This window comes from Cucurbita moschata, unplaced genomic scaffold, assembly GCF_002738365.1.
Source record: "Cucurbita moschata cultivar Rifu unplaced genomic scaffold, Cmos_1.0 Cmo_Scf00017, whole genome shotgun sequence".
Taxonomy (NCBI): Eukaryota; Viridiplantae; Streptophyta; class Magnoliopsida; order Cucurbitales; family Cucurbitaceae; genus Cucurbita; species Cucurbita moschata.
The window spans coordinates 1,530,397-1,542,663 of record NW_019268533.1 but is presented as its reverse complement, the minus strand read 5'-3'; the positions used below and the strand labels follow the sequence as shown (position 1 = coordinate 1,542,663).

At 38.3% G+C, this 12,267-nt stretch overlaps 3 protein-coding genes across 4 annotated transcripts; 2 read left to right on the top strand and 1 right to left on the bottom strand.

Moving 5' to 3' along the window:
- Window positions 1-474: 474 nt before the first annotated feature.
- LOC111455315 (probable L-type lectin-domain containing receptor kinase S.5) lies at window positions 475-3,123 on the top strand. Its single transcript, XM_023096930.1, has 2 exons — window positions 475-1,809; window positions 2,047-3,123. The coding sequence occupies exons 1-2, from the start codon at window positions 513-515 to the stop codon at window positions 2,814-2,816; spliced, it is 2,067 nt and encodes a 688-aa protein (XP_022952698.1). The 5' UTR covers window positions 475-512; the 3' UTR covers window positions 2,817-3,123.
- Window positions 3,124-3,602: 479 nt separating this feature from the next.
- LOC111455322 (transcription termination factor MTERF6, chloroplastic/mitochondrial) lies at window positions 3,603-5,412 on the bottom strand. The gene is made up of 2 exons (XM_023096940.1): window positions 5,197-5,412; window positions 3,603-5,002 (listed from the first exon to the last, which is right to left on the bottom strand). Exon 2 carries the CDS (start codon window positions 4,994-4,996, stop codon window positions 4,010-4,012), a length of 987 nt encoding a protein of 328 aa, XP_022952708.1. The 5' UTR covers window positions 4,997-5,002; window positions 5,197-5,412; the 3' UTR covers window positions 3,603-4,009.
- A 1,000-nt stretch (window positions 5,413-6,412) lies between these two features.
- Window positions 6,413-12,004, top strand: LOC111455321 (pentatricopeptide repeat-containing protein At4g38150-like). 2 transcript variants are annotated; one of them, XM_023096939.1, is made up of 2 exons: window positions 6,413-7,641; window positions 9,792-12,004. In XM_023096939.1, exon 1 carries the CDS (start codon window positions 6,523-6,525, stop codon window positions 7,615-7,617), a length of 1,095 nt encoding a protein of 364 aa, XP_022952707.1. In that variant the 5' UTR covers window positions 6,413-6,522; the 3' UTR covers window positions 7,618-7,641; window positions 9,792-12,004. The 2 variants fall into 2 exon arrangements, with proteins under 2 accessions (XP_022952707.1, XP_022952706.1); XM_023096938.1 differs by lacking the exon at window positions 9,792-12,004 and adding an exon at window positions 8,935-9,339.
- Window positions 12,005-12,267: the final 263 nt, after the last annotated feature.

The following is a 12,267-nucleotide window of genomic DNA, read 5'->3' as shown; positions in this document are numbered from 1 at the left end:
CCGATGTGGGACCAACCGACCTGTCAAAGAAAAAGCAGCCAGTGGGGATATATACAATAATAATTTAAAGTTGAAAAAGATTCCAGACCACCAAACAGAGCTGCAGTCTACTAAACGTGGACGATATTTACACTGCCTCTACGAAGCTTCTTGTGTTCAACTTACAGGTCTTTTATCAATGGGGTTTTCTCCATTTTCAGCATGAAAAATTTGACCTTTCTTCTTCTTCTCTCATACCCCTTTTGGGTTTTGTTCTTCAATCATTTCCAAACTTTCCCAAAACTCACTTTCTTGAAGATTGAACTAATGCGTCGAAGAATTACAGAACACCAATGGCGATACTCGTGGAAGAAAGCTATAAACTTTTTTAAGGCAAATGGGGTTACCTCTAGCTTCTTTTTTGATCAGTTGACAAAGGAGCTAGCTGAATTCTGATTCGAGATTCCCGTGTTGCCGATCTACGAATCCGGGTGGGTTTTCTGTTCATTCTGGGTTAGTTGCTGAAGAATTTGATGAGTAAAATGTTTGTGTGTAAGAGAGATTCAAGTACCTTGGTTGCTGTGGTTGTGGCTTCTTTGGTATTGCTCTTTGGAGCAGTGGGCAGCCAAACGATCCGTGAGCGTCGTTTTTCGTATGTTCGATTCAATGAAAGGGAGCATAATCAAGACTTCATCTTCACCGGAGGCTCTTCCATCGATGGTGGGGCGCTGCAGTTAACTCCTGACTCGCAGAACAATGTTGTTAGCCTTCAAAATACATTTGGCCGCATTGTGTACCACCAGCCGTTCAAGTTATGGCTAGCTGATATTGATAAAAAGGAGGAAGATGACATTGTTGCTTCATTCAGCTCATACTTTTACATCAATATTTTCAGAAATAAAGAATGGAATGCTGGTGAGGGGCTTACTTTTCTTATAGCTCCGACTGCTGATGCACCTGAACAGAGCTGGGGGCAGTGGATGGGCCTCACCAATGCAACCACCGACGGTGACAGCAGAAATCAAATTGTAGCTATCGAATTTGATACCGAGAAGCAGGATTTCGACCCCGACGACAACCATATTGGTCTGAACATCAACTCCATTAAGTCAAGGAAGGCTGTTTCACTGAATAAATCTGGCATAGTTTTATCCCCAGAGACCGGAACTAATCACAGTATCTGGGTTGATTATGATGGCAAAGCCAAACTTTTGCAGGTTTACATGTCTATAAACAAAGATCCAAAACCTGATAAACCGCTTCTCAATGAAACGATAAACCTGAAACGATTTGTGAAACAAGAATCATACATTGGATTCTCTGCTTCTACAGGCAGCCCAGAGATTCAGTTGAACTGTGTCTTGGAATGGACACTGGATTTGGAACGTCTGCCGGAGAAGAAAAATCTAACGTGGTTGAAGATCCTTGCCGGAGTTGGAATTCCGATACTAATCGCAATTCTTATTGGGGTTTGGTTATTTGTTGATTATAGGAAGAAGAGGAGAGTGAGTAGGGATGAGGAGTCAAATGTTCAGGGCACATTGAAGAGGTTGCCTGGAATGCCTAGAGAGTTCAAGTACAAGGAACTAAAAAGGGCGACTCATAACTTCCATGAAAGCATGGTTCTAGGAAATGGGGGATTCGGGGTCGTGTACAAAGGCGTTTTGCAGGACAAGGATAAGGACATTACCACATCTTCAAATTCTGTTTCCAGGCTTGAAATTGCCGTCAAGAAATTCTCCAGGGACAGCATTAAGAGCGAAGGCGATTTTCTGGATGAGCTCACCATTATCCACCGTCTTCGCCACAAGAACCTCGTCCGTTTAGAAGGTAAGGCTTCCATTTTTCTGTTCTTCCAAACAAACAAGGGGAAAGAGAACAAGTTAAATATATAACTCAACCATGCCTGGTAAATATCATGAACATATTGTAGTAAGAGTGTGCCAGAGAACATATTTGTGTAGTTTTTCATTTGCATTCATGAAGCATCAATGACATGTAACAAGAGCATATATAATGCATGATTCCAAATCAATGTACTCACATAAGCATTGCATATTTGTGCAGGGTGGTGCTATGAGAAAGGGAAGCTTTTATTAGTGTACGACTTTATGCCTAACGGAAGCGTCGAGAATCACCTATACGATGTTGCTGACGAGGATGCTCTCAGCTGGAGACATCGCTATAAAATTCTTGTAGGAGTTGCATCTGCGTTGCATTACTTGCATAATTTGTATGACCAGAAAGTATTGCACCGAGATATCAAATCAAGCAATATCTTGCTCGATTCCGACTTCAATGCTCGTCTAGGGGATTTCGGCCTTGCTAGAGCCTTGGATCCTGAAAGAAACTCTTATGCAGACCTGCAGTGTGGTGGAGTTGCAGGCACAATGGGTTATGTTGCTCCTGAATGCTTCCATGAAGGGAAGGCTACTCCTGAAACCGATGTATATGGTTTTGGGGCAGTCGTGCTCGAGATCATTTGTGGCAGGAGACCAGGAGCTGCTATTGAAGACAAGCAAAATCTGTGTACTCTAATTGATTGGGTGTGGAAGGGACACCGTGAAGGACACATCGAAAAAGCTGTCGATAACCGGCTGGGCAATGGTTTTGTGGTTGATGAAGCTAGGAGGCTTCTACTACTTGGGTTGGCATGTACACATCCCACGGCAAGCGAAAGGCCACAAACTCAGGCTATACTCCAAATTTTAAACGGAGCTTTGCCAGCACCTCAAGTACCTCTGTTCAAGCCAGCCTTCATGTGGCCTCCCATGAGCACTACTTCAACCAATACCACTCTCACTTCACTGTCAAACACGAACAGCTCTCTTCCATGAAGTTTCACCATAGCTAGTCCTCTCCTTCCGACTCGAAGCTTACCTGAAAAACATGTCGCTCGTCATCAAATTGTAGAAAACATCATTTATTCTCCCTCTGATACATGCAAGGGGATATGTATACCTGGGCTCAAACTCGCCAATGTCCCGAGATGTTCCTCCGGTTGCTTCTGCACATCGCGCTAGCACTTGTCTGTTGTACCATTATTTTCGCTTTACAGTTAAAGATTGACATGTTTTCTTTATAAATCAAAGGGGGTTTAAGAACTTCCTAGATTACAGATAATAGAAAAAAATTCAAGTCCAAGTTCTAAGTTGTTATCATTTTCAATCTGATCCCGACAATTACACCGTTGTTCTAATAATGTTCGGTCTGTTTAACAGAAACAGAGAATAATGTTTAATCTTGCAACAACAGAAGACCTCAAAATAATGATGCAAGATTTAGGCAATAGGAATGACAATATATTTCAGGATGAGACCGGCAGGCTTGGAAAACAATGAAGCATCCTAGTGAAAATTTGCATATCATTATTCATAGGCCGTGGAGTACAGTCATGGCATAGATTCAAGAAATTTCTTGTATGCATAGTGTAAATTATAGAAATATGTAAATATCGATATAAACTGCACATAGAAACACGATTTCTAACGGTTAATCCAAGTTTTCAACAGCCTAATGTAGGGGTTTAAGGTAATCACAGGAGAGGTGACTTTCATCCCAGGGCTTTGGTTAGCATTCAAGTAATAAACATCTTATGATTTTCAAAGAGATACTCTCCCAGATGCAAAAACCCAAAATTCCATTGGAACTGTTAATAATAATTGGTCGAAGAACAGTACAAATTCTGGCACAAAAATTCTCAACAGTAAAGATGAAAACTACAAGGGAGGATCAGGGGTCCAAATCTCAACCCATACAACATAAGGAAAAGAGTTACATGAGAGTACTCTGTATGTACTCCACTCCATTTAAATTGTTAAAACACAAGGGACACCATAAAGAGCCTAAAGCATGAACCATGAATGAAGGAGGAGAATAATCCAGGGCTAAAAACAATTGCTCAGCAGGACGAAGGCTCTAAACTTTAACTAGAAGCCTGGAAAATGAATTATTAGGCAACAAAACTTGTAAAGGTGCTGAGAAACAACATCCTTTCAGTATATGAGGACCTAAATCTCCAAGCATAGCCTCATAACAAACTCATTTTCATCATAAACTTCTTTTGATTGCATTCCAACAATTCACTCAAGGTAAAGTCCATTGTCTTCTCTTTCAACAATCTGTGCCGCAACTCGAGTCGTTTCTTCAAACCATGCTTAAAAAACTCGGGATATTCGGCAACTTCGTCGAGTTTTCTTTCCATTATTTCGACTAAAAATTTGATACGAGGTTCTAAAGAATGTTGAATGCTCTTGATCAAAATAGGAGGATAACCAGTCACCAAAGACACTATTTCTCCATCTTTAAACCCACGTCTCCTCAGATAATCCAAATTGGGTCTCAAAACTTTGTCCACATCCCTACACAAAATGTCTGGAAATTTCAATGCAACTGCTTGAAGATCCATCTCACTGAGACCGATTGATTTCAGAAACTCGAAAGTAGGACGGAGCCTTTTATGAACACTATATCCAATGAGAAATGGATTTTTTGCTAGAACTTTTCCAATCATCCCATCCTTCGTTAGCCCAACCCCAGCAAGAAAATCTACAGTTTCAATGAGCTTCGATTCAATGCTGTAGCTAATAAGCCTCGGGTTGAGTAGAATCATCTTTCCAAGCTGCTTTTCAGGGACACCCAGAGCTTGAAAGAAAGCCAAAAGTGGGCATAGCTTCTCTTCAACACTATAGGAAAGAATGCCAGGAAATTTGGCAATAGCTGTAGCAATTTCACGAGGCTTAGTGCTGAGTGTTGCAAGGCACTCAACCATGGGAGCAATTTTCTCTTGAAGACCAAGAACTAGAATCTTAGGACATTTGGAAACAACAGAAGGGAGTTTCCTCTTTTGAATCCCAATTCCTTCCAAATATTCCCAATTTTCAGCAGCTCTTTCATTCTGCATACCTTCCAAACGCCTACACTTTTTAAACATCTTATCAATGCTTCCATCATCAAATCCTTTGTCCCTAAAGAACCAGAGCATACTAGTACCATTTCGACTGCCGCTAATTTCCATAAAACCCTGAAAGATTCAGCATACAAACAGATTTTTCATAAATCCACCAAATGTTCGTAAAAATACTGTACAACTACCAGCAATTAATGCAAAACTACGAGAGGAAATAGGAATTGAACTCCAAATTCAACAAAACCCTCCGTTTTACAAAGAGAAATGCAATGCAGAATGGCGATAAACACAGGGAAAATCGAGTTCACCTTCTTCAATCAAATGGATAAGCAAGCAGTCTTTATTGATTTCTGCGCTCGATCAAAGCTCTAATTGTGAGGAAATTGAAGTTACAGAAGCAGGAATTTCTAAATCTTTCAAGAAGAACATAGAGCAAGAAGTATCATTCTTGAGCTCGGCAAGACGAAGGACCTTCGTTTAATTTGGTACGAAATGGATAAGTTGATAGTGAGCCGAAATGCAGAATTTTCGCAAAATTCATTTATTATTAAACAATTCTTTAAATTATTCAAAATTATCCTTGAAATTTTTTTATTTTTATCTTTAGAAATTTGTTTTTAAAAAATTCTTTTAAATTTTTAAATAATTCTAAAAAAAATTAAAAATACTATAAAATTATATATAATATTAACGTTTTTATACTTTAAAATTTTCCATTGCTTTATTAGATTTTTTTTTTTTTTTGTGCAATTTTATTTCATGACCATCAATTAAGGACTTTTACGACACTATTCTTGATAGATTTAAAAGCAAAATGCTTCATACCGAGCGTTTTGGAAGGAAGCTGTAAATACCTATCTAACATAGGTATCAGTGTCGGTCACGAGGCAGTATGCTAGCGAGGACGCTGAGCCTCCAAAGGGGTGGACTGTGAGATCCCACATCGGTTGGAGAGAATATTGTCAACTTTGGCTCGTTACATACATCGTCAGCCTCACAGTTTTAAAATACATCTACTAAGGAGAGGTTTTCACACCCTTATAAAGAATGCTTCGTTCCATTCTCCAACTAATATGAAATCTCACAATCCACCCACTAGGGTTCAGTGTACTCGCTGGTATACCGCTTGGTGTTTAGCTCTGATACTATTTGTAACAATCAGTACAATGCAGCATATATCAGTACAGTAACAAAGCCAGTCTTGAAGAAGGTGACAAGAAAAGATTTTTGCACCAAGTGCGCATTCTTTATAAAGGTGTAAAAACCTCTCTCTATCAAACACGTTTTAAAACTTTGAGGAGAAACTCAGAAGAGAAAATCTAAAGATGACAATATCTACTCGTGGTAAGTTTGGACTGTTACAGGAGGAGCTCTAGGTGAATACAATTCGTGTATACATAATTTAAAATTTAATGGTTTTTTTTTTAAATGAAAATTTAAAAATATTATTAAAACTTTTTAGGGTTAAAAATGATATGTTTATGAATTTAGCTTTATTTTTAATAACTAATGGAACGTCCAAGCCTATCACTTAGTTCCCTCGCTAAAACCCTACACCCATTTTTCCCTCCATCGTCATCGTTCCTTTGCCGACTGCTAGCAATCTCTTCATAATTTCTTCGCTCGAGATTCTCATGGGAGCGTTGCAGATGCAATTACAATCTCGCCTTCGAGTTTCGAAGATTTTGTCTTCAACAATTCGGAATTGGGAAAGAGGCTTTCCTCTGCTCCATGATCCATTGCGAACGCCGGATTTGTCACTCTCGCCGGTGGAATCTCGCTGTTTTAGCTCCAATTCCATGGATGACGATTGGAACTTCTCAAGGTCCGAGCCGAGAAGCAGCCCGCCGCAACGACGTTCTCCCCCGGATCCTCGGGAAGCTCGTCGAGTTCCTAAATTCGCCGGGGAAGTATCTGCTCCTTACCCTGAGGATAATCGGAATCAACGGTTTAATAGGCATTCGGAAGGTTCCTCGTCCCGATTCGCAAACGATGGGCCGATGTCGCGGCCAAGGAATGAGTCTTTGTCTCAGAAGGATTTTAGCTTTCTTGAAAAATTCAAGCTGAACACTGACAATCAGAGCACTAGTACAGAGAAAATCGAGCCGAGCTCTTCTGCTCAGATTTCTGAATCAATGCAGGGGAAGCAATCGCAACCACAGTGTCCTCCAGAAGCGGATGAGATATTCAGGAAAATGAAGGAAACTGGTCTAATTCCCAACGCTGTTGCTATGCTAGATGGGCTTTGCAAAGATGGGCTTATCCAAGAAGCAATGAAACTATTTGGTTTGATTCGTGAGAAGGGTACAATTCCAGAAGTTGTGGTTTACACTGCTGTTGTTGATGGGTTTTGCAAGGCCGAGAAGCTTGATGAAGCAATTAGGATTTTCAGGAAAATGCAGAATAATGGCATTTCTCCCAATGCCTTCAGTTACGGCATCTTGATACAGGGACTGTACAAATCCAAACAATTAGAGGATGCCGTATCATTTTGCATTGAGATGTTAGAATCTGGGCATTCTCCAAATCTAACGACTTTTGTCGGCCTAATTGATGAGTTATGCAAAGAAAAGGGGGTGGACGAAGCTCATACTGTCATAGAAACCTTAAAACAAAAGGGATTCTTGATTAATGAGAAAGATTTAAGAGACTTCTTGAATAAAAGAGCCCCATTTTCTCCACATATCTGGGAACTAATCTTCGGGAAGAAAACGAAGGAATTTTTCTGAGATTCTTGTCGTGGTTAAGAACTTGTAAGTTCTCTTTCTTTTCCCTTTTATGCAATTCCTTCGCCAATTCAAGATATGTTTACTATATGTTATATGGAGTAATTTGAGTGGATGACCGACAGGTTTGCAATTGAAATTGTCTTCAATCTTTTGATAGCTTCTATAAGCTTGTACGAATTGTTGGGTACCAAAATGATAAGATACAAAACAGGGAAAAGGAAAAAAAAGGAGAATATCCTGTGAGTTACCTTTGTTTAATTGGATTTTATTAAAGTTTTATTTTCATTAGCATTCTAGGATGGCTATGATTTATAGAAGTGGTGGTTCATGTATGTATTAATGAGACAAACAACCTTTCGTTCAGAAAATGAAGCATGGAAATCCAAAAAACAAAGCCCCCAAAAGGGAGTGGCTCTAAAGAAAGCGCCTCTTGTGTAAAATATTTTCCATTGAATATTTACGAAAGACCTTTTGTCATCAAAGCCCAAAGACCTTCCCCCCCGATCCTTATCTTCACTAAGAAAGATCGTTTTTCTTAGCTAATTTTGATTTCCTCTGGTCCACCTCCAGCTTACTGCTCAAGTTTATAAGTTTTAGAATCATTCAACGTAAAGCTAGCCCAACCCATGACCAAGGACAATAAGATATGCACATCCGTTAACAGCTTCCAAAATCACTCGCATAAGCATAAGCATACAAGAACTAAGCTGTGAATCTTACTTAGAGTTGCTGTTCCCCCCTGCTTTCCTCTTTCTCTTCTTGTTCTTCATCTGCCTTTTCTTATCAACACCATCTACATCAGAAAAAAAAACTTGCATGTATCAAATCACTTTGAGTTCTCCTAATTGGAAAGGTTCAAATTGCCTTTAAATGATGCTCAAAATGTCTTGTCCTGCTGTAACATATTCACGACTTTTGTGTCGAACTAAGAGTTATGTGTGCATTCCTCTCTACAACCTTAATTACATTTCACTCTAGAAGAATAACTGTTTGTGAAGATTTTGACTTGGATGCTCAATTAGGGAGCACTACTCAATTTTACAGTTCTTAAATATTTGCGAGCTAAAGTTGCTGCTTATGGGAGAGAAAGAGTTTGTTCACGTGCAGATGGAACTCAACTTAAGATTAGTATGTCATTTCATTTTAGAATTGATGAGTGAAAGTTCATACACAATATTATGTTCCAGAATATTTGGTCATTATCGTTATGATGGATCAATTAGGAGTTTTCATTTAAAAAGGCCGCATGATTTATTTTCTGTTAGTTATGGCTAAGGAGCTCTCCTAGTGTTGATGCTTATATGTATGATCATGTAGGTGAAGATACCAATCATGTCACTGAGAAGAAACCGCAAGTTGAAATTATTGAAACTCTGTATCCAGAATATAACGATTGTGTCGAAGAATAAAAAACTGGTTCAAGAGTGAACAGTCTACAACTATTGAAGTGAGCTCTAAGAGGAGTTCAAGTTTGGAGAACTCAATACTTTGTGCAGTCTAGTTCATTGACCTTTGGTTAAATATTGTGTGGCAAACGGCATGGCAGATATTGGCTACGGTTAATGACATGGATATTTTTTGATAGATTGTGAACATCAGAAAATGTGTTAAGTTCACCATTTACCTCTTAGAATTTTTTTTTTACAAACATTTATGTAAGTTATGAATATTTCCTTGCTTTCTACCATTAATGGCTACATAGAGATGGATTTTTAGGTTAAATTATTGATCTAGTTTTTGAACTTTGAGGATTGTGTCATTTGGTTCCTAAACTTTCAAAAATGTCTAAACTTTTAATTTTGTGTCTAATAGAGTTCTAAATTTTCGATTTTGTATCTAATAGGTTCTTAATAGTAGATTTATGTATATGAAACTGAATTTTGTCCAGTGAAATGCTAAAATTTCAATTTTATGTTTAGTAGATACAAGATAAAAAAATTTAGGGGTTTGTGGTATTCAAAATTGAAAATTTAAGAATCTATTGGACACTTTTTAAAGTTTAGAAATTCAATGGACATAAAATTCAAAGTTTAAAGAATTATTAGGGGACCTATTAGAGATTTTTGAAAGTTTAGGAACTAAATAGATACAAACTAAGTTCTAGCTGAGTATCTGTTGTGAGTTATGTTCATGTTCATGGCTGTATTACTCCCTGTTATATTATTTTAATTTAGGTGAGAAGAGTGAAGAATATGGATCAGATACACCACCTGGCTTTGGAGAGGAGAATGAGAGAGGAAAGGCCACGTTGCCAGGTAGCCATTTATTTTAAAGCTGTACAACTCATTAGATATATATGTATTTTCTTTCCAGGAGCATGTATGATTTGGTCGGTATTATTCTATCTTGAATTGTAAGTTTAGTCAAAACCTGGGAAGGGAGGTGGCTGCTCTTGTTTTCTTATTGTTATTATAAGTGAAAAATGGAAAAGAAAAATGGTATTAAGATATGAATGGAAGATATTGTTATCATGTGCATATTTAGATACTTGAGGCATTGACTGACTTTTGAAGTATTGAGTGCAATGTTGGGTCGGCGCCGGCCCTCTCTTTCCAGCTGGAATCATTGTTCTAACACACTAAAATATTAGCACAGAAACTCGATGGAATTTAGGAGATCTTCCCCTCAAGAATTCCGAGTTTTATTTCTTTGGTTGACTTCTGGGTGAGATTAGAAATTTGAACTTTTGACTTATTAGTCGACGGTACGTGTCTAAACTAGTTAACCTATGCTCTTGTCAGGTGAAAGTAGAAATTCGAATTTTTGACTTCTTGGTCGATCCTACGTATTTAAACCTGTTGAACTATACTTTAGTGGGTGAGAGTAGAAATTCAAATCTTTGACTTCTTGGTTGATCATATGTATCTAAATCAGCTGAACTATGTTCTAGTTGGGAAGAGTAAAGATTCGAACATTCAACTTCTTGATCGATCTCATGTATTTGAACCTATTGAACTATGGTCTAGTGGGTGAGAGTAGAAATTCAAATCTTTGACTTTTTGGTCGATCATATGTGTCTAAATCAGTTGAACTATGCTCTATTTGGCAAGAGTAAAAATTCGAACTTTTGACTTTTTGACCAATCATACGTATCTAAACCTATTGAACTATGCTCTAGTAAGTGAGAGTAGAAATTCAGATCTTTGGCTTCTTGGTCGATCATATGTATCTAAATCAGCTGAACTATGCTCTAGTTGACAAGAGTAAAAATTCGAACCTTTGACTTTTCGGCCGATCATACGTAACTAAACTTGTTGAGCTATGCTCTAGTGGGTGAGAGTAGAAACTCAGATCTTTGACTTCTTAGTTGATCATATGTATCTAAATCAGCTGAACCATGCTCTAGTCGACGAAAGTAAAAACTTGAACCTTTGACTTTTCAGCCGATCATATGTATCTAAACTAGTTGACTATTATCTAATTGGAAAAATTTTGAAGTCAGAAGTTCGAACTCAAGCTCATAAAATAGACTGTTTATATCATTCCACACCGACTTCACAAGACTCATTTCTTTACACAAGCAGGTGGATTTGTTAGCATAGAATTTGGTTGTCGGGCACAACAAGATTGGTCGGTCTTTACAATATAAGGTTAAGCTTCCCAAACCCAAATTTTATAATCATTAATATATTCTGAGTCAAACATCCTTGATTTGTTATATTCCTCCAAAAGTCAAGGCCTGAAGTCAACCCACCTGATCATGGGAAGCCAAGTTTCTAGTATATAAATGCCTCTGGTTCTTCCATTGTCAGAGCAACTAGCAGCAAAGAGAAGCAAAGGAAGAAGCTGCTGCTGGTGCTAAGTTTTTGGCTATAGAATGATAAGCTTAGCGTTAGGTCGGGGTTCAATGTGCATGGCCACCATTGTCTTCTACACTTGTGTGTGGATCCCTCTGTGTCAACTGAAGATGGCGATCGAAAGCATGATCGGCCTTCTGTCGGGCTGGACGTGTCAGCCGCTCACGACGGAGTCGGCACCGTGGGAGGTAAAACTTCCAATTTGTAGGTTTAAAGAGCTGCAGCGTAGGGGAGGAATGGAGGAGGAGATTTGCTCGGTTTGCTTGGCGGAGTTCACCGGAGACGATTTGGTGAGCCGACTGCACAGATGTAGCCATCTTTTCCATGTAGAATGTATTGAGAATTGGCTACATAGAGATCATTTTACCTGTCCTCTCTGCAGATCCTTCCTCTTCCCAGCATTGTAAATCCTTTGGAAACAATTTCCCTCGGTCCATTGTTTCGGGTAGCGTTTAGGTCTCTTTGTGCCATTGAATTACTATCTCTAATAGCAGTGCACAAATTCTCGTGTCAATCTAAGCATAACTCTATAAACAAATGCATTAGTTATATATTAGGGGTTCGATGGTTTGTTCTCTTATTCTGCCATAGTTGAACTAACCAATTATCTTGGTTTCACATACATCGTCACGATATCGAATATTATATCCATTATAACGTTACAGAAAAATTACAATTAGTTGAACTAACTAGTTATCTTGGTTCGATGGTCCTTTTTTAAAAATTAGTTGTTTTGATAACCATTTTCTTTATTTTTTTATTTGGTTTTTTTTTTTATATATATAGTTAAAATGGACTTAATTTTTTTTAGAAGGAACCTTATAAAAAAATTAACAAATAAAGAATTAAGGAT